Consider the following 21,701-nt stretch of genomic DNA (forward strand, 5'->3'; position numbering starts at 1 on the left):
GCAGTGTGTGTTAGTGGAGATGATCTTTTGTCGAATTCATTTAAAAAAGAGTTGTCAAAGTTATATGTGCCTGGGGAAAAAATTCAGATAATAAAGAAAAATTCAAATAGTAAAACACAAAAAAACCCAATGCCCTTCCCATCTCTACCTGCCTCCCATTTGGACTCTTAAGAGGGCAGTCACTATTTACTAGTTTTTTTGAGTAGCTTCCCAGAATTTTTCTGTGCATATGTATGTTTTTTTCTCCTTTTCATTTATTAAAAATGCAAATGAACTTTCTCCTACTCTCCTCTGTATCTTGTGTTTTTCATTTAATATATCTTAGGTGGGGGCACTTGGGTGGCTCAGTCATTAAGCATCTGCCTTCGGCTCAGGTCATGATCCCAGGGTCCTGGGATTGAGCCCCGCATCGGGCTCCCTGCTCAGTGGGAAGCCTGCTTCTCCCTCTCCCACTCCCCCTGCTTGTGTCTCTCTCTGTCAAATAAATAAATAAATCTTTAATATATCTTAGGCTTTTTCATATGGGTATCTATAGTTTTTTTCTTCTTTAAACAACTTTATAGATTTAATTTTATGAGTGGGCTTAGCATTTATTTAACCAGACCTTGTTGTTGGACTTCTAGGTTTTCATTTTATTGATATTCTAAATAATGCTTCAGGGGCGCCTGGGTGGCTCAGTTGGTTAAGCAACTGCCTTCTGCTCAAGTTATGATTTCTGGAGTTGCAGGATCGAGTCCCGTGTCAGGCTCCCTGCTTGGCGGGGAGTCTCCTCCCTCTGACCCTCTCGCCTCTCATGCTTTCTCTTTCTCTCTCATTCTCTCTCTCTCAAATAAATAAATAAAATCTTTAAAAAAAAATAAAGCTTCATTGAACATCCTTATGTTCTATATTCATAGAACAAATTCATTCCCAGCACTGGAATTTCTGGTTTGGTGGCTGAGTATTTCAAATTTTGGTAGAAGTCATTAAATTGCCTTCCATCTACCTATGCTATTATTGACATCAGATTTTACCTAATCGTTTAGTTTTTGCCAAGATGCTTAATAAAAAATAGTATTTCATTGTTTTGATTAGTGTTCCTTTATTATGAATGAGGTTGACACTTTTTTTTTTTTTGAAGATTTTATTTATTAGAGTGTGCGCACATGGGCGCATGAGCAGAGGGGAGGGGCAGAGAGGGAGAGAGAGAAGCAGGCTCCCTCCTGGGAGCCTGATGTGGGACGCACCTGACTGGACCGGGACCCGGACCCTGGGATCAGGGCCTGAGCCCAAGGCAGATGACCAACCGACTGAGCCACCCAGGTGCCCAACACTTTCATATATTTACTGATTTACTGGTTTTGGGTTGTGGTCTTTTTCTTACTAGTTAGAAATTCTTTGGAAGTTTAAGGAAATTTTTCCTGTCATATGTCACAGCTTATAGTTTTTCTGATTTTGAATATAGTAGTTTTATATCAGAAATTTACATTTTTATGTAGTCAAATTTATCATAATTTTTTAAAATGGAGTCTGAATTTTGTATCTTGCTTGTCTCCATTCCAAGATCATAAATCTTTTTTACCCATGTTTTTTTCCAGTGCTTTTATGGCTTCTCCCTTCCACGTCTCTTCTCCCTTCTTCCCCCCGCCCCCCTTTTCTTTGGTTTAAATTTTTTATCTACCTGGAATTTATTTTATTTTTTATGTTTTTGGAATTTATTTTCATGTAAGGGATCCAGCTAGCCAAAGAATTCTTTAATTATTTTCCACTGAGTTCAATCATAAACCAAATTTCCATAATATAATTGGATCTTTTTCTGGGTTCTTTTTTCTATTCTGTTGATCCGGCCGAGTGAAGGAGCTCTGGGGATTATTGTCAAGGCTGTATCACTTACTAGCTCTGTGACCTTGGGCAAGTTACTTTTCTATCCAAGCTTTAGTTTCTGTAAATTGGGACAATAATATTTAACTTGGACTGTGATGAGCAAATGAGAGAATCAAGATGCTTACTTAACAAAGTACCTGACACATAGCAGTGAAATGCTTGGTAAATGTTAAATATTAACACTAGTGGGGCTAATATGTCTTCATTTGCCTTCTTTTGCGGAGGGAATCTAATTCTTTTATTAGTGTATGTTTTTTTTTTCCAGATGAATTTTGGTGTCCTGTTATGTTGAAAGATGATTTTATCATTGACTTTAATAGATTAATTTAGGGAGGCTGTCTCTGTAAGTCTGAGCCTTTTTATCCAAAGGAAAGATAGTCCCATTTAGTGAAGTCTTACGTCTCTTAGAGACTTTTTTTAAAGCCTTTTTTTTTTTTAATGAAGTTCTTACAAACATCTTCCTTTTATTATCAGGTTCTTTGTTTATATTATGGATAGGAATTTTTTTCCCATTACGTATACTTCTAAATGTTTATGTTTTTACATAGGCATCTTAATGGATTTGCCTTTTCTTAAAAAATGAAATTTTTCGCTTGCTTCTTTTGGATGTCCCAGATACACATCATTTACAGGTAATGATTATTTTGCCTTCCCATTTCAGTATTCATATTCTGTATTTCTTTCATTTGCCTAATTAACGTTAGTTAAGGTTACCCCCAGAGTATTATCATATGGTGGTATTAGAGCACATCCTCCGCACGACCGTGTTTTCAAATTTAGATTTAGGGTAGCTTTCCCATCCCTTTATAGAGACCTGAGAACACCAGTTAGTGCAAGTCTCTTTTTATAGCTGAGGTGGTAGACGCAGAAAAAAGTGACTTGTCCATTCAAGGTCACACAAGGATTGAATGTTAGAGCCCAGGGTAAGCTCCGGGTCTCGACCCAGTGAGCAATGCTCTTCGACTATCAGACTGTCAGGCTGGTACAGAGCTCCCCTTAGCATCTCTGCCAGGTGTGTGCTGGCTGCAATATCCAGGTGGCCTCTGGAAATCACCCAGACAAATTCTAAACCTTTTTTTTTTTCTTTGTTTCAAGTTAACTTCTGCTCTATTAAAGTAACATGACCAGACTAAAGAAAATACTGGTAGTAATATATTTCATCAGATGCTTGATCTAGAAAATGTCAACATGAGAAGCACATTTCAGGTGGTTCGTAAAGACTTAGCATGTTGGCAAGCTTAGATAAAATTTTCTATTCTAATTCCCCTGGGCTTTGTACATTTGGTGTGCTTGGTCTGTCCTGAGAGCAGGACCGGGGTTGTGTTCCGGCCTCCAACAGAGGTACTGTGCCACGGACGTGCATCCCAAAACAAGAAAGATGATCCGTGCCCTCGATAAGCTTGTCATCTAGCTAGATGCCCCTATCTAAAATCTGATTTTCTATTTCTCATCAGATTTTAACTTTAATTTCCCAAACAGAAGTTCATGATGTTACCTTTTGACTCTGGCTTGGGCCATTTTCTGAAAACATTTCAGAAAACATTATCATTTGAGTTGTTGCTTGTCATTTTTGTACGTAGTGCCAGGGAGATGAGGACAAAGAGTGCGCACAACTGATTAGAAAGGACAAATCCATTAAGGAATGGTGTCCCCCTTTTAAAAAAAAAGGTTGTTCTGCTCATATCCTACTTTGAAACTTGGGAATAGTATCCCATTTTTTTAAGAAAATGTTCTGCTCATACCCTACTTCGAATCTTGTGAGTTTGCTAGGTACATATTAGTCTGTATCTTGAAAAGTTTAGGAGCCCAGGTGCCAGGCTTCTAACCCCCTCTCCACGCTTAACCAGCAAAACTCCGTTCCTGCTTCAGTGTCTGTGTGGAACATGGCGTCCTACTTCAGTGTGAGGTCAAAGCTAACGGAATGGATGGTGACACAGAAGGGCTGGCATAATTTTAATGTGGTCGGTTAAGCTGGACTGCCCTCTGCATGGAGCCTGGCTGATGTTAATACTAGTATTAGGATAATTTTGGGGGATTTCAAAAAAATAGAAGTAGTGCAGAATAAAGGGCCGGCATGATGCTAACTGAAGGTAAAAACAGGCCAATGTGGTGGTGACTGAAGACAGGAGACCACTCACCACTAAGTTAAGCCACCCAAGGCATATCTGGTGGTGGAGAGACCTGGCCACTTTATTGTTTGGGGTGAGGTGTGGTTAGAGTGAGTCATGCCGGAAAAGGACCACGAGTAAGCTGGCCGTTTCTCTTACAGAGTGCTTAGCATCCTGGGACTTGAGGCCAGGGGGACTGACGGAAGGCTAGTGTCATATTCTGGGGAAGCACTGACACGAAAAACGCTTGAATGCTGATGGAGGCAGCAACTTGTCTTTTAAAGACCTCTAGGAAAGGCCAGGTCCATACCTTCTGTCAGAAGCTCTTCCACATTTATTCTCCCTCTCTCTGTTGTGTTTGTGTTAGCACTTTGCCCCTTCCACCTGATAGCTGTCTGTTAAAAATACCACCTTCCTGAACAAAAGGAAAACCCGGAAACTCCACTCTTTGTGCTGGAAGGACACCCCTGGGCGGGTTTTGCTGATGACCACTGCCACCGAGATCCAAGGGCAGCTGAGAAGGGCTACACTGCTCAAGAAACTGACATGGAAGTCTAGACAATAAGAGCATATGGTGGCTCCAGATTGCTGGTTCCATAAGTTTAATGTGCTTGGAATTAACCTCACAGAAATGGGATCTGTGAGGTCTGGGGTGGAACTTAGTTCGTGGTTCTGATCTGGGCAGCTCTGGGATCCCACTTTGAGATGCTCAGCTCGGGATAGATCATGTGCTCAAAGAGGCACACTTAGTCCTGCAAGCTTACGTGCCCACACCATCTAATGCCAGAAAGAAGCAGCACTCTTGCCTGGATTTCTTTTCCCTGCTCAGCTGGTTGGATGTGAAGGACCCAGAACTGAGGTCCCCTTCCCTGCAGAGCACTGGGCACTGGTGGCACAAGGCTTGAGGCCTCTCTTGAGGCCATCCAAGGCCTGCCCCTCAATTTCTGGATCTTTTCTGGGAACCCCCATTCCACCTGGGGTCTCACCATGTGAGAAGAGCAATGAAAGCTCACAGAACATCTCTCACGATTCATTTCACAACTCCTGTGTTTTTCCTCTACGAGACGGTGAGCCTAGAACTAGGGAAATCCGGACAATCCACGGACCAAACTCTGAAACCATCATTTGTTGGTATTTGGTTTATAAGGGTCAAACCTTGCCCCATGTTTTTCGCCCATGAGATTGTTTGCTATAGTCTTGCTTAAGCAAGTACCACGGGGCCACCCAAAAGTCAAAGCAGCTTGTTTAGAGTAATGCCTAGGATGGCTGGTAATGCTTTTAAAAGACTGAACCCTTTTTAAGTTGGCTACATTTCAGATTAGCACTCTTGAGTTCAGCCCTAAGCTCCATCATAAATAATTATTCTTTTTTTAATATAAATAATTATTCTTGACTACAGAATAGAGCATTGCTAATAATACCCATCTGTGAACCACAATATGAATTTTATGTTGATTGGAGGTTGCATTTTGGCCTGCTTGCCGCTAAATGCCAAAATTGCTTCAGAGACTACTATTCGTCTCTCCTCCAGACAATAGCAAATGTGTTCAACTTCTCCAAGAGTCCCCTTGGGGCTCTGGATATGCAGGAGAACTGGGTGAACTCTGCAGCAGATCCCATTCCAGAGACTTGCTGGAACAAGAAGGTCTTCCCAACTCCAAGCTGGAGTCGGTTAACTTGAACATTAGGACGACAGTATAGTTCTCATTACTCGTAATGGAAGGTCACCTGGGCATGTTAACCCCTTATTTGTTTTCTAGCCTATATATTTACCTTCTTGTTGACCTCCACTCTGCACATGAGTCATGGGGGAGGGGAAGGGGGGAACTCTGAAACAAAGATGGTGCCCGGACCCTCCCAACCAATTAAATCTGGATCTGGGGGTGGGCCCTTGCGTAGGTATCTTTCCAAGCTCCTGGGCCTGAAGAGCACTGCTCTAGCATGAGCTTTGCTCCCTAGGAAATGCATCTTCTCTGTGGCCCTACCAGGTACTCTTTAAGGTCCATCTCCAACATTTATACCCCAGAGCAGATAAATTCCAAAAGGGAGAATTGATAAGAGAAAGAGAAGAGAGACACAAGGGGAGGGCTTGAATTCCTTGAAGTTACAAGTTATGCCTTTGACCATCCAGTTCTTGCCATAGGCCCGGGGTGGGGGTGGGGGGGGGGCGCATGGACGGACCGTGGAGCCCTGGGGGAAAAGGCTGCCCCTGAAGGCCCAGAGGTTGGATTTGGTCACTTCTGGGCTGCCTGCAGTGTGGGTGCACATAGCGGTTTTTAAAATGTGACTACCAATCACCTAAAAGGCAGGTTTCACATGAAAGCATTCTCAGAGTTGATGGTGCTTGACAGAAGACTCGGTGCTAAATCATATGACACACTTGTGAGTGTGGGTTCATCAAATTTCCTTTAGTCAGGTGCTCAGCTCATGAGAGTTAAGACTCCAGTGAAACATGATCGTGTTTCCCCTTCTGACTGGGGGTTCACCATTTGAGAAAAAATATTCCCATCGTTACTTTGTATCAGTGCCTTCTCCTTCCATAAGACCCCTGAGGCTGGGCTATAATGACTGGCTTGAAAGAGAGAGCAATCCTGGGATGAGTTTGGATTTTGCTGTGGAACCTAGGGCTATCTCTTAACTGCACTGGTTCTGAGTGTCCTCATCTATGGGGGAACAAGAGCAAATAATTTCTAAGGTTCCACTTCCGGCTTCTTGGGATTCCAGTAGCACAAGATTAGAATGGAGACCACTTGGTTTAAGAGCAGTCTGTGTGTAAAGGTGAAGAAACTCAAGTCAGGGTGTCAGGTGAGCACTGAAATGTTAGCCTGGAGAAATCTAGGAGGCCAGAGAAGGAAGGGCTGGAACTAAGGGCTAGACGCTTCAACCATCCAAACAGTGAAGATGGACCTGGTGGTCTTGCGAGGGAGGAAGTGCTCCATCACCGCAGATGTCCATCCCAGACCAGGCAGCCATTTGGCGGGGATGGTGTAGGGAGCGAAGGGTGGACAAGCCCTTTCTCAACATTTAGAGATAATGGGAAAACAGGAGGGGCCCCGCAACTACCTCCTTTCCTTCAGAGAAAAGAGGTTGGTTCCCCAGGACATGCCCTTCCCCCAGAATGGGATGACAGCACCTTGGTTGTTTTCAATCACTGTATTTTTTTTTTTTAATTTTTAAAAATATTTACGACAGTAAAGGTCGTACTGTGTGACAGGGGGACAGATGCCTTTGATGCATCCCCCTTTCATTTCTACCTTAAAACAAGATTAAGGCATAAATTACTCGCTGGGCACCGGGCGTGCCTGTTGTCCTCAAGGCACCGTCACTGGTGGTACCACTTGTCCCGTGGGCCAGCGGATCAGATATTTGCCACCGAGGTTGCACAGACTCCGGTGTCCCTACACCGGCTTTATCCAGTGCCTTCCAGAGAGGACCCCTCAGCAGCGCCGGCTGAGCCCTTCTCTAGTGCACGGTGGGCGGAAGGGAGGGATGGGAGGCTGTGTGTGTGTGTGTGTGTGCGTGTGTGTGTGTGCGTGCGTGTATGTGTGTGCGCGCCCTCGCGCGCGCGCAGGGCGGTGGGTGACGCAGGGAGGGGAGGCTCCGCCCCGCTCCCCCGGGAAGACCAAGTGGGGACGCGGGACGCAGGGAGTGCGTGTGCGCGCGCTCCCGCTGGGCACTAGGAACAAAACCGGCCGGCGGGGTGCGCGGGGGTGCGCGGGGGGTGGAGGGCCCGCCTGCCTCCCCATCTCGGGGGTGGGCGCCCCATGTTCTGCGTCCCAGCTGCCCGTCCATCACAGTCTCCACGTCCCAGGGTCCTTCTTCATCCCTAGCCAGCAGCTGTCACCATCGAGCCCTTGGGCCCTGGTTCATTCAGGGGCAGCCCCGGGGACCTATCCTGTCCGAGGAAGGGGCGAGCGGGACTCGGAGCCTTGAGCAGTGCGGGGGTGGGGGGTGGGAGGACAGCACAGAATGCAGATCTGCTGCCCCCCCACCCCCCCAGGGTCCTTCTGGGACTCGAGGCCTGGAGTGTGCAGAGTGGGTTTGCAGGGCAGTCTTCCTCTCCCTGTTTCTTCTGAGGATGGGACGGGATGGCTGGAATTCCTAGCACCTTAGTGGCCGGGGCAGCAAATGCCCCCACAGAGCCTGGGGGAGGCTTTGGGGTGCCGTGGGAGGGGTCCCTCTAAATCACCAGGGCTCTGTGTTGGAGGTGTCGGCCTCCCACTAGAGCAATCCCTCTTAACACTGGCTTGAGTTCCTTTCAGAGGGTGCAGCCTTGGTCTCTCAGGAGATGAGGTCAAGTGCAAAGCGAGCTGGCGGTCTTCACCCCTACTCAGTGGGCCCTGGGCCTGGGCCTGCACACTGCCTGGACTGGCGTCCTGGCCCCCATCGACTTGCAGCCTCCTCTGAGCCTCATTCCAGCACTTTGGGGGTGGGGTCCAGGCCAGGCTCCCTCCTGCGCTTGGCACTTTTAAAGAAGCCGAGCTGTGGGCGGCAAAGGGAGAAGTCTCAGCGGTGGGCAGGGCAGACAAGGCCTGTCTCCCCTCCCTGCTTCCCCTTCACTGACCCTCCTAAGGCTTCTTCCCGAATACCCCAGCTAACACGGACCCAGCTAACACCCCCAACCCCCAGCCCAGCAGGACTCCCTTGGTGGGCCGCACAGTGGGCCACTTAATTGGTGAGGTGGGGGGGCTGCAATGGAGTGGATGGAGCCTGGGTCAGGAGGCAAGAAGTCGTGCTGTGTGACCCCTTCCCGGTCAACACCCCTCTCTGGGCCTCCCTCCCCTCATCTATAATAGGAGGAGGTTGAGACCAGGGGCTCTCCACCTGAGGCTCAAAGATGGAGAAGGCTTTGGGGGGCTTGCTGGCAGCCTGACACTGTTCGAGAAATTTTGTGGCTCTGTGTGCTTGCTTCTTTTTCTAATAAGAGGAGACCTAGCTTTCATCAGGTTCCTAAAGGGACCCTCAGAAGGGTCAGAGCCACAGGTTGCGGGTCCTCTGGTGGCCCTATCCAAGCTGTCCCCTTGTGGTGAGAGACGGATGTTTCAGTAGGAGGCAAGTTCTAGCAAGGAGGCTGGGTGGGCGCCAGCTCCCATGGGGAGAACGTGGGGACTGGCCCCAGAGGCTAGAGCCCCTGGCCTGGGCCAACCTGCCAGGATGCTGCTCCCCACCACCTGCCTGCTGGGGCCTCACCTTCCATAGTGCCAGGACCAGCAGGGCCAGCAGCAGGAGGCCCCCCAGGGTGCTGCCCACAATGATCCAGATCGGGATCTGCCAGTCTTCTTGCTTGGAAATCTCAAATGTGATCTGCAAGGGGAGGAGGGCGCCAGGTCAGCAGCATTACTGTTCCGGGGCCCCGGGGGCAGCCAGGCGTCAGGGAATAGCTAACGCCTGGTGACATCTGCTGGAGGGATGGGTGGCACCCGGCCTGCAGAGGCCCCAGAGCCCCCAGCCCTTGCACAACGGACACGGGACTTAAGGGACCCAGGTGATCCTGCCTCCTCTTTGAGACACTTTCCGCCTTTGGCCTCGGGCCACTCTCCACTCCCCCTGGATTCTCCTACCACGTGGGCTACTTTTTCTTATTTTCTCTGCTGCTTCATCACCTCCCAAACTTCTAAATTTTGGTGTGTCCCGTGGCTCTGTCCTTGGACTTCTGCTTTAACTGACAGTCACTTCCTGGTGAGCTCGGGGCCGTATTCCCTGGTAGGCACCGTGGGCCCAGGCCCCTTCGTGCTTTTAGGGGCCCTTGAAAATGTTCTATAATTTCTTTTAAAATTAGAAGAAGAAAAAAAATATTATCTTGCTTGGATTATGTTTGTCTTTATATGGACACTGCCATAAAATAATAATTTAAATTAATTTTTTAAGGAGGAAGGGGCTCCGAAGGCAAAGGTGCTCAGGGCCATGGAGGGCTTAACGCAGCCCTGGACAAACTCCCTCCAACGCAGGGCTTTTCCATCTCCCCGCGGACTGCTGTCACCTGGCCTCTCCGCTAAATTCCAGACTCATATGCTACCGTCTCCTGGCCTGCTTGGTGTCTTTAACAGGTCCCCAGACAGACTCTTGATCCCACTCCTCACCCTCAAACCTCTTCCTTCACCGCCTTTCCCACGGAAGCAAATGGCCGCACTGTTCTTTCTTGCTGTTGCTCAGGCCGGAAACTTCGTAATCGGCACTGACTCCAGCAAAGTCTGGCCGTTCTACCTTGGAAGCACCGAGAATGTGGCCAGACGTCCCCCTGCAGGGCTACCTCCTTGGACTGAGCACCCTCCTCTTGCCCTGGAGACTGTAAGAGACTGCCTCCTGGAGACTGCCTCCTAGCCTCTGAGTCGCCCTCTGCAGTCTGTTCTCGGCATGGCAGCCGGAGGAAGGCAGATTTATTCTCTGCTCTGCTCCGAGCCTCCAGCTCAGAGTGGAAAATAAGAGTCCCTGTCCTGGCCCGCAAGGCCCTATACTCTCTGGCTCTGCTTACCTCGCTGGCCCCATCTCCTCCTCTCCCCATCGCTCTCTCTCCTCCAGCCCTCCAGCTACCCGGACTCCAACGTGCCAAGCACACGCACACTGCAGGGTCTTGTCCTTGCTGTCCCTTCTGCCGGCATGGCTCCCCCACCCTGCCCCAGATAGCCACATGACACCCCCATTCTTCATGCTCTCTGTCTGATGTCAGTTTATCGGGGAGGCTCTTCCCAATCTCCTCGTATAAAATAGCACCCCCCACCCCCCAGTCTCCACCCTTTTGTGCCTGTTGTTTTTCTGGGCAGACCTCATCACCACTTGACACTGATATATTCCTGTGTCTTGCCATTCTTCCCATCTAGAATGTCAGCTTTGTCTGTGTTGGTCACTGTTCTGTCTTCAGGGGCTGGGACAGAGGAGGAGCTCAGACAACATGGCGGATGACTGAATGAGTGAGCCCGCCTGACTTGGCCACCGACTCACTGTTCATTCAACTTGAAGCCAGTCAGGGCCCCCTCTCTGCCTTATTTCCCACAGCCTCAGTTTCCATATCTGAAAAATGGGGGGAAGCGTAACTCACAGTGCTTTGAAGAGTGAGCCAGAGCGCATGCCAAGTGTCTGTTACAGGGCCTGGCCCAGAGTCAGGGCTCAACAAATGGCCAGTGCCTTCTGTGTTCTCTTTCCACCCACGAAGGCTAGGACCTTCTCCGCCTCCCCACCCCTGACAGTAGCTCACAGCCAAGCCAACGGGGGCCTTAGATCCTGGGTTGCGGGATTTCTAAAAGAGAAGTGAGGCATCCAGAGAGCATCAGAGGGATTTTCTTGGGGGGAGGTGGGAGTGGAAGGAGAAGGAGAATTCACTTAGAAGACATGAACTAGTGTAGAGAGAGGGGTCGTGTGTGTGTGTGTGTCGGGGGGGGTGGGGGTGCCCATACAACGCCTCTTCTCTCTCGGTTGCCTGCAGAATTCCAACATATCTCTTCAGATTCGGTTCAAGTGGACTGTCTCCAGAAAACTTTCCCTGGACATCCCTCCCTCTGACTGCCCCCCAGGCCCAGCACCTGTGCTCTCCCCCAGATCGTAGCCATGCTGTTATCCTCATCCCCTTGTCTGCTTAAATCATCTCTGTACACCCTGGGGGCCCGAGTCATGGGAGGAACACCCACCAAATGTTGGATGAATGAACAAATAAAACTGCTCCTTAGGTGGGTCCCCTGTACCTGCTTCCCTTCTGCCTGGCAGCCCCCCACCCGGTTTACTAGTGGTATGTGTGCATTTGATTGAGGTCTGCCTTCCTGTCCATGCTGAGTTTGCTCTCCAGCATCTCCACGGTGGGGCTGGGGGTTCACTTGGCCTCTGGTACAGGAGCTGCTCTCAAGGAACGCAGGCCACGGCCAGTGTGGGGATGTGGCCAGTGGAGGGCAGCAGTGTCCCATGTCCCAAGCCCCTCTTCAAAAGACTGGGCTTTTCTTCAAGACCCAACTTCTCATTTTCTCAGGAGAGCACTGCACGAAGCCTCACCCCCTTCCTGTGCCCTGATTCCAGCCGGTCTGGTCTGCGACAATCCGGTTTTACCCAATTCAAAATGAGCCCCAATACAGAGACGTCTTGCATCCCTTGTTCTTCATGAATTCAGTTCACCCCAGACTCCTAAAGCACAGCGTGTGCATTTCCTTAGATTTGAGGTGAGAATGGCTGGGGAGGAGAGCGGTGGATGGTCATCCTGCCTCACTGCTGGTGGAACCCATCAGTGAGTCTCCCCCCCACCCCCACCCCCGGGCAGGCAGGCCTGAGCTCCAGTTCTTTCCTCTAGGGCAGACTATGCCAGTTCCCCTCCTTCCTCTGCTTCCACGGGGCTGCTGTGGTACAGAGCCTGGCGCCCCCGAGGCCCTGGGCGAATGCCTACTTCTAGCCCCCTCCCTGTTTGGCCCCTCCCGGCCTATTTGTCTTGCTTCTCTCCTCTCCTCTGCTGCTGCACTAACTGCAGATCGGTCCTTCTCTCTCCCGCAGGAACACGCGGAGAAAACTCCAGGGAAAGGGGCAGCCCCTCCCCTAGCTGCTCTGGCTCGAGCTGAGGCCTGCAGGATTCCCAGGGGCTCACCTGGCGGCTGGGATCCTCCTCGCGGAAGATGAAGGGACTGTGGAACTGTCTTTGCAAGGCTGCATTGATCGTGATCTTCATCAACTTGTACTTGAGCTGTATAATCAGAGGCCTTGTCAGAAGCTGACCCCTCCCCTGCTGGGACACCCCCCAGCACCCACCACCTTCCCTTGTTTCCTTGGAGTCTCGCTCAAGTGCTCTACTTACTGCTTTTAGGGACCTCAACCACAGGTTCCCCAGCAGATGGAAATTGATCTCCTGGTTGGGGGCCAGCCTCACGTTGCAGTTGATGGAGACTACGTCAGAATTGCTATGATTCTGAAAGAGGAAGTGGGTCTCGGGGTGAGCGACCGGGTTCTGGGGGAGCAAGGGAGGCAGCTGGCCCAGCCATGACCCAAGAATGTGAGCAGGGACTTGGGCCACCAGAGAGATGGCTGAGCCCAAGTTGTGCTCCTGGCGGGGGGGGAAAGGGCAGAGGACGGGGACAAGGAGAGGTGGGGGGTGGGGGGACACATGGGCTGGAGGACAAGCTAAGGATGGCAGAGCCAATGCTCGTCGAGGTTGTGTGTAATCGCGTGTATTCCAGGAGCAGAGCTTTGGTTCGACGTTAGGGAGCCTATAAATGTCATCACCACACAAACAGATTAAAGGAAACAATTGTATGATTACTGTAACAGATGCAGAGAAAGCATTTTAGGAAATCCAACTTCGGGTTATGGTAAAAACTCCCAAGGAACTTCCTGAATCTGAATAAAGGGTGTTTATAAAAAACCTATGGCAAGCATCATATTTAATAATGAAAAATTAAAAACAATTTTTTAAAAATCAGGTTCAAGACAAAACTGTCATCATTTCTATTTCCCACTGCCCTGGAGGTCCTAGCCAGAGCCAGAAGATGAGAAAAGCAGTTTATAAGGATCGAATGGTAAAACTAACACTGTTATTATTTACAGATGATACCATCTCAACAGGAAACCCAAAGAAATCATCAAATAATCAGAATTTATTGGATTAAACTTGTTTGTGTCTCTCTCTTGCAGCCACGTCAACCCCCCCACCCCCCAAGCCCAGTCTTCAGGAAAGTACACTACGCTCAAAAAAGGCTTTGTCTGAGGCGCTCGTTTGGGGAAATAAAACCCAAACAGCTAAGATGTTTGCTTGGGGAAGAACAGTGAAAGCATGCTCAGAAACTGCTCTCTGGGGGGCAGTGGCAGCCCTGGGAACATAAAGCTGGAAACTAGCAGGTGTCTTGGGGAGGGCCTTGGGAGGTGACATGAGCTGCCCTCCATCTCCGGGGCCAGGCAGGACCCAGCTGGGATGGGCTCAATGTCTCCAAGACAAGCCAGGTAGGTCCTGGCCTTCATAGCCTTGCTCGGTCTGGGCTTCCCCTTCCCTTTGCTCTTCCGTACCCTGCTGGCCAGTCCACGATCCCTGTTCCTTTACTGGAGGTTGTCTGATCTGCTGTCACTCTCTTGACACCTGTCACAGCCTCGTCCCCTGGCTCCTCTGGCATCCACTCTTATGTGCCCTGCAAGATGGGGAGCTCATTACGAGCAAGACGTATCTTTTCTTCATTCTGTTTCCTCTCGGTTTGAAGCTCTGGTATGGTGGCCAAGCCCCGGGTAAGGGGACACTCACCAGCTGTGGGGCACGGGTCAGGTCTTCCTCCGTTGGGGCGTGTCGGTACTCGGTGCTGTTTCCCCAGATGTTACAGGACGTGTTCACCTGCACAAGGGCCACACGCAACCAGCCTCACAACCAGCCCTGGCACGCTCAGCATCCCGGAGGTGCTCTCCTCTCCTCCTCTTTCCAGAGAAGGCCCTGCTGGCCCGGGGCCGGGGAGGAGGAGCTGAGGTCTGAGGACTTGGGGACACCCTCGGGGTAGGTCTGTCTCCTACGGGCCCCCTCCCTTGAGGAGGCTCCCGAGGGCACAGTACCTGGTTAGTAAGGAAGTCCCTCAGCATCAGCAGGCGGTTGCCCGCCCTGGTGGCGATGGGGACGGTGATCTTCATCATTACTCCGTGGATAGGGAACAAGCCCAAGTTTTGGATCTGTGGCCAGAGAGGGAAGGAGTCAGGACGTCCAGCAGCAGCTGGGGGGGTAGGGGGTGAAGGATGAGGTCCAAGGGGGCGATCTCCCCAGCTAGGTTGGGAAGCAGGCCCCTCCAAGCCCCCTGGCATATTTGCTCTGCCAAGTCACGGCGGAAGCTGTGCCGACAAAGGTGCGTGAAAGCCCCGAAGCAGCCGGGCTCCTGGAGGCTGAGGACAAGCTGGTGGGGCCATGAGGCTGGAAAGCAAGGGCACTTCCATTCTCAGCCTCTCTTGGCTGTGGGGATTCTGTAGCCTGGTGCTGGTGGCCACCCTGGGCCACAGTCGGGGCGGAGATGGTGAGAGCAATGCATTTATTGTGAGAGCGAATCATTGATTAACGAGGGCTCTAACTGGTGAGCCAGTGATGTGCACGTTCTAGCCGTGACGTACCCCGTGTCCGAGCAGCGGTGATTCCAGGCAGGGCTCTGGACTCAGAGAGGCCGGTACACGGCCCAGGGCTGCGACCATGTCCCAGCTGTGTGGCCTCGGGCAGTCGCGAAACCCCTCCTGGACCAGCCACCCAGGTACCAGCGTGTCTGATGCGCCGTTTCCGGCGTCAGCCTGCCCCGAGCTCTCACGCAGAGTTCAGGGGTTGGGGGGGTTGGTGGCGCGGGGCCCACTGGGCAGACTGCTCAACTGCCCCCTCATTTCCCTTCTTGCTCCTTCCTCACACGGGGACAGAGACGAATGCCACATTTCCCAGCCTCCCTAGGTAACTGGCAGTGTGAGGAACTGCCAAGGCGTTTCTTTCGTAGGGAGGGGCTTGCTCTTCTCCCCTTCCTCCTTCCTGGGATGAGAGTGTGATGGCTGGAGCTGCAACTCTCTTGGACTATGAGGTGAACCTGAGAGGCTGACAGTGGCATGTCGAGGATGGTGGAGCAGACCCAAGACCCAATCCTGAATGATTTTGTGGAAGCTGCCAACCCTGAAAGAAGTCTGGGGACTTCTTTCATGGAGAGAATAAACTCTGGTCCATTTAGACTACTGTTTTTTATATTTTTTAAATTATATGCAGCCACACCTAACCTTCACCGATAACATCCTCCCAGTCCAGCCCCATTCTTTTCTTTTCTTTTAAGATTTATTTATTTTTATTTGAGTTGGGGGAGAGGAGCAGAGGGAGAAAGAGGATCTCAGGCAGACTCCCTGCTGACCTTGGAGCCTGATGCAGGGCTCGATCTCATGACCCCGAGATTATGACCTGAGCGTAAACCAAGAGTCAGATGCTTAAGCGACTGAGCCCCCCAGAAGCCCCCCATTATTTTCTAGATGAGGACTGAGAGGCCCAGAGAGGGCAAGGAACTTGCTTAAAATCACAGTGACTGGGTAGCAAGGGCTGAGGCTGAACCCCAGGCACTTGCAATGATTCTAGACTCCTCCCCTCCCAACCGGGGGATCCTCAGCTCTTGTCCTTCACTCTCTGCCTGGCTCTCTGCCAGCCTTACCTTGAAGACGCAGCTGAAGGGAGGCCCAATGCCGTCGTACCTCTCCAGTGAGCTGTTGGCCTTGACCTCGTAGTGGCTCAGGCTACTGCTCCTGCAGGGACAGAGGACAGGGCCGCCGTGAGCTCAGGCAGTGTGGGCTAGTTGGATACGTGCACGAAAGAGGGCGTGGGCATGTGCCTGGCTCCCCTGGACCACAAAAAAGAGGTTTCCTCTCGTGTCCATGGGGAGTGGGAGGGCTGTGTCAGGAAGGATTCAGAGCCCCAGCAGGAACGTGCGCTGAGATGGCTCAGCAACATCTGCGTCCTGTGGGGGATGGCCACGGGCCAGAAGAGCCGGTCGTTGGCCATCCCTGGCCTCTGGGGCCATCCCTGGCCTCTCTGCCCAGGGGCACGGCCTCTTTGAAACACGAACACGCCCACTCTGGCCTGTTCCAGCCTCAGGTGGTGGCCACGGCAGGGCCTGCGTCTGCTTTCTCTGTGGTTGCTAGTCCGACTTTTCCATCTGCCTAGGGGCTCTCAGAGGACAGGGGTGGCCGGTGGGAGCACTTTGCCCTGCGGGGAGGAGCATTTTCGCACGTTTGCTGTGGAGGGTTGCTGGTGCAAGGTGGTAACAAAAAGCAGATGGACTTTTAGTAGGCTTTAAGACTATTTTAAAATCTCTCAGACCATGCCCCCTCTTAAAGTCTGCCCTGGGGGTGGACACGTCCCGCGGCCCTCCCCCGGCCCCCACGGGAGCTGCCAGGCGGCCAGCTCTGTGTCTCCTCCTACCCCCTGTGCAGCAGGGCTGAGGGGGCCGCACTCTCTGAGCCCTCAGGGACACCCCCGGCTCCGTCTCATAGTCCCTCGGCACTGCAGCCCGGCCCCGGAGACCTCTGATCCTATGACGGCCCCCCCGAGGGTGCCCCGTCTTAGGTCTCACTTCTCTCGGGCCTCCCCCAGCCCGCCCCCCGAGCCCCCCCCGCCGCCCACCTGGTGAAGAGGACGTCAGCCTCATATTTGAGGTGGAAGCGCAGGAGGGCCGTGTTGTCTTCCTTGGTGCTCTCGTCCTCGTCGCTGTCACTGTAGGGAGAGCCACGCGGGGCGGTCGGGGTGGGGAGCCGGCACACTGCATGGGCTCAGCGCAGCCCCTTCAGATGGGCAAAGCAGGGATGAGTGCCCCCCCCCACCTCCCAACTTACAGGTGAGAAAAGGAAGGCTCAGAAAGGCTGCATGAACTTCCCAAGGACACACAGCAACTGGGAGCGGGACACTGGTTTGTTCTCTTTCTTGGTGTTCTTTCTGGGGCCTTCTCTCCCCTAGGGCATTTTTCCATTTTAAAAGACCTTCCTTCCCTTACCCTCGGAGGATAACCCCCGCCTTGCCTATCTTCAGGGGCTGCTGTGAGGCCTGACGATTATACGTAGGGTGCTTAATAACTGAAGGCTTTAAAAATAGCTGCCACAGAAATCGCTCTATAGAGGTCAGGGTATTATTATTTCTATCCGAGCTGCCCGAGAGTACAGAAGGCAGCAGGTGGGCGCCCCCGTGGTCGGGCCGGCAGGGATGGCTTGGGGGCGATCCCAGGGGCACAGGGAGGAGCTGTGGCTAGCAGGGGGGAGCAGCGAGCAGAGCCCAGCGGGGGCACAAGGAGCAGGCGACGCCCAGACCTGCCAGCCGTGAGCCGGATCTCCAGGTGGTGCAGGAAGACGGATTTGCTGAACTCAAAATCTAGCCGGAAAGCCACCTGCGAGGAAGAGGTCCAGTCACTGGAGCTGGGGCGACTGGGAACTGTGGGGTCTGGGCATGGCCAGCCCGCCCCTCCCTGCCCCTGCCCTGGTTCCCCGGGGGGCGGGGGGAGGGTAGCTGCTGACTGGGAGCTGCCCGGGGCCGGGGTGGGGGGCCGTGAGGGCTGCTAACTGGGGTGCCGGAGTGCTGTGAGCTGAGCTCGGGACCTGGGGGTGCAACCATAGACAACAGCTCCTCAGATGGGGTTTCTTGGCTCTGGGGCCAGCCGTCCTCCCCCTGGACTTCCTTTTTTGTTTTCAACTATAGGCAATTAGCAGGCAGCAGGTCCAGCTTCAGGATCCTGCAGGAATTCCTGAGTGGGGAACTTGATGGCGGGAAGGGGAGGTGACCATCACCATGAGCCACAGGATGCGGGGCCAGAAGCCAGTGGGAAGCCTGCCTCAGCGGCCCCTTCTTCCCATGTGCGGTGGGGTGAGGCCAGCAGAAGGGTGAAGGCTGCCTCGGGCCACCCAGCAGGTTAATAAGGCACCTGCCTCCTGGTCCAGCGGTCCTCCCACCACTCTGATAGCCCAGTCCTGAGCTTCCCTTGGCCTTGGCCCAAGACTCCGGCCTGGGTCCCCTGACTGTGGTGGCCCTGTGACCTCTGACCCTCCTTGCCACCTCCCACCCCACTCTGGGGGTGTTACAGGGACTTTGCACAGACCCCGTGCTCTTCCCAGGTCTGGCTCTCATGGGGTTTCCCAAGGAGACCTTGGGGCCCCATTCTTGACTTTTGTCCCAGTGGGGAGGTTCTTTGGCAAGGATTCTCCCCCTCTCCCCCCAGCCTTGCAGACCCTGGTCCTGGGAACATGCTGTCACTCTACCTGGCTCTTGCCTCAAGTTCCCTCTGTCTGATTCCTGCTCTACAGGCAGCCTGGTTTCAGTCGGGTCTTTTCTTGCTCCAGAACCTTCAGTGGCCGCCCACTGCCCCGTGGTGATGGGCCAGTGCTACCTGATCTGGAGTCTGGAATTTGGAGATTCTCCTTCCTGGAGAATTTGCTTCTCCCCTCACACACCCTACCCACTTTCCACTTGCCCTTTCAAGCACATGGTAAGTGCTCACGAGATGTTAATTTTTCTCCCAATCTCTCCGCATGCATGCCGCAGGATGACAGAGGCCGGACTTCGAAAAAGTGTGTTAGGATAAAGGACAGCAGGGATAATTGCCCATGAGGTGGTGGGAGAGTGGGGGGGTGGGAGTGGCAGGGCTCCCTCTGAGGTGAAGGGGCCTGGATGCTCCCTTGGGGTGGGCTGGCTAGTTAGGTCATTTGAAGTCATTTCCCGGGGGGGAAAAACATACTTAAAAGCCATGCTCAGGCATCTCCAACCTCCCCCGCTTCTCCCCTCTGTTCATTTCCACTTCGCTTGCCTCCCCAGTGCCTCCCAGAACCTGCCCCAGTCCCGCCCCCACACTGCCCCCAGCCTCAACCTTGGCCTTGGCCCGGAAGAAGGGGTAGCTGACATTGCAGACTTTCTTGTGGAGTCTCCTCTCCTCGTTCACGCACTCGATGCTGCCTTCTGAGTCGTCCTGGGGGCGGGTGGGGGGCACCGCGGGTGGCAGTTAGGAGGGCCAGAGACCCAGGTCTGGGGGTCACCCGTGCCGCCCCCGCCGCCTACACAGAAGCTGTAACGCAGGTCCTTGGAAGGAAGCTGGGACCCCGGGGGCCCCGGGGACAGGGGTGGCGGTGGCCTTGAGGGGGAACTGTCACCAGGCTCCTGGGCCTCTCTGAGCTGCGGCCCTGCTGGGCCAGCACGGGGGTCCGCTCCGCACGGGGCCTGAGGGGGGACTCCCGCACGGCGCTCTAGCTCGAGGCTGCTGGCTGGCTGTGCCTCTTTGTGTGCATCTTTGAGCATGCATATGCACGTGTGGCTGGAACGGCATGTCCGCGTAGACTCCGCACGCGTGGGTCTGCATGTAGGCCCACGTGTGCGCTTGCGTCCGGTGGCATGTGTGAGGAACACGTGCGTTTCCTTGGGTGTATAGGTAGGTCTGTATACTTTTGCATGTGTGTGTACAAAGTGCACGTGATCAGACTAACACCTTTGTATCTGGCTGGGTGGTGGGGGTTTGGGGGGCAGCCTGGGGAGAGGAGTGCTGGTCTCCCAGCTGTGAGCAGCTCCTGGGCTGGGGCTGGTGGGGCGGAGCCAGGTTGCGGGTTATCCCCACACACCACCTGTCGTGTGTGTGGACGCAGCCCCTTACGGAACACACTGACCACCTCTCTTTGCCTCTCTCAGTTCCCAAAGCCTTTCTATGTCATAGACACAAAATCCCACGATGCCTGCCCCCTGAATAGTCACGGCACTGTACAGTCTGGACCAGGGAAGAAGTGAAAGGGGAATGCAGGTTTGGGGCTCAGTTTCCCCTAAATACCCCAATTCAGACAGATGCAAAAGTCTCTGGGCAGGACAGGACTTGGAAGGAGGACCATCACATGGGCTCCTCATCTTCACTCTGGATTGTGGGGGGGCTTGGCGGTGGGGTCTAGTCCTGGGCCTGATGGAGGGACTGCCTGGCAGAGGTTCTGGGGGGTGGTGAGGACAGAAGGGTCCCGTGCCTGCCCCACCCCACACTCTGGGCTCCATACTGATGCTCTGAGATCACTGAGGGTGGAGACTGTGTCTGAGGGGAGCTGGGACCCCACCCCCCCAGCACCCACACAGAACAGCGATGTCCTGGGTTAAGTCGATAATCCTGTCTCAGGGACTTCTCTGTGCTCATGCCCTTCGGAGTTCAGGGCCACCACAGGCCAGCACTCAGGCACTGTGGATTTCCTCGGAGCTGTGTGGGGCTGGAGGAGCCTGTGTGGCCTTCTGGGAAACTGCTCTGCTGCTTATTAGCTGTGTGGTCCTGGTCAGGCCCCTTAACACCCCTCTGTGCCTCACTCTCCCCCTCTGTAAGATGGTAATCAAGAAGAAACAGGAGCCTGTCGGGCAGAGGAGGGAGGGAGTCCAGGTTGGGGACCACGGTGGGGAGGGCCTCGGCATGAAAGGAGGGGTGCCGGGGAAACAGCAGTGGCTGGTGGGACTAAGGGTGTGGGGGTGAGGGTAGAGGGGGCAGGTGATGGATGGGGAAGCGGGACGGGACTTGACATAACAAAGAGTCTGGAATTTGTAGCGAAAGCAACTGGGCATGATAGGAAATGTTAAAGTGGGGAATAACCTGTTCTGGTTCTTGTGAGAAGGGCCCTTTTGAGAAAGCCCAAAGGATGAACTGTGGGCAGATGGGGTGTATGAGCTGGTGTGCACCCATGTGGGGTGTGTGTGTGTGTGTGTGTGTGCGCGCGCGTGCCCCTAACGAGGGCCAAGGACACAGGCTGAAGGACCTTCCTCTCCGCATTCGGGAAGGGCTCAGACCCCCCTTTACCGGTGGTTCTCCCCCCGCACCCCCCGCCCCGGCCACACACTGACTTCACCGGGGTCGCTTTAAAAGCACGCTGATGCAGGCCGTCCCCAGCCCAGATCTGGTGGAATCTCTGGGAGAAGCCTGGCCACGGGGATTTGTAAGCTCCCGGTGGTTGTAATGTGCAGCCAGCCAGGCCTCTCGGCTGGACCCCTCCATTCCTGCCTCCGCTCTTAGCTTCGGGCAGGCTGGGCCGGGGGCTGAGGTCTCACCTTCTGGATCAAGCTGGCAAACTGCAGGTTTGTCGACTGCGAGATATTTAGGACCGTGCTATAGGCGTTCTCGCCTCTGTTCTCCAGCACGGCCTCCACTGGGACCCGCCGGCGTGTGCTCTCGATGATGAAAACCGTGGTGTCGAAGGACAGCGTGTAGACAGAGCAATCCTGCACGGTCTTGCCCAGCACCCTCTGGCAGTACTCCCTGCAGGACAGAGGCCACCAGGGGCCAGGCGCATGGAATGGGGAGCTCGGGG

The 21,701-nt window shown here is 53.3% G+C and overlaps 1 protein-coding gene across 1 annotated transcript in view; it reads right to left on the reverse strand.

The window, feature by feature from the left end:
* Positions 1–7,105: 7,105 nt before the first annotated feature.
* ITGA11 (integrin subunit alpha 11) overlaps positions 7,106–21,701 on the reverse strand; it is a 110,991-nt gene continuing 96,395 nt past the window's right edge. The window contains exons 20-30 of the mRNA XM_081831313.1: positions 21,442–21,649; positions 19,256–19,354; positions 17,709–17,785; positions 17,032–17,121; positions 16,064–16,154; positions 14,466–14,579; positions 14,167–14,253; positions 12,736–12,846; positions 12,529–12,624; positions 9,162–9,275; positions 7,106–8,453 (exon numbers count right to left, since the gene is read on the reverse strand). Coding sequence (XP_081687439.1) covers positions 8,382–8,453; positions 9,162–9,275; positions 12,529–12,624; positions 12,736–12,846; positions 14,167–14,253; positions 14,466–14,579; positions 16,064–16,154; positions 17,032–17,121; positions 17,709–17,785; positions 19,256–19,354; positions 21,442–21,649 — 1,159 coding nt within the window. The 3' untranslated portion in view covers positions 7,106–8,381. The remainder of the gene's footprint in view (positions 8,454–9,161; positions 9,276–12,528; positions 12,625–12,735; positions 12,847–14,166; positions 14,254–14,465; positions 14,580–16,063; positions 16,155–17,031; positions 17,122–17,708; positions 17,786–19,255; positions 19,355–21,441; positions 21,650–21,701) is intronic.

This window comes from Leptonychotes weddellii, chromosome 9 (assembly GCF_054177405.1).
Source record: "Leptonychotes weddellii isolate Sample4059 chromosome 9, ASM5417740v2, whole genome shotgun sequence".
In the NCBI taxonomy this organism is placed as follows: domain Eukaryota; kingdom Metazoa; phylum Chordata; class Mammalia; order Carnivora; family Phocidae; genus Leptonychotes; species Leptonychotes weddellii.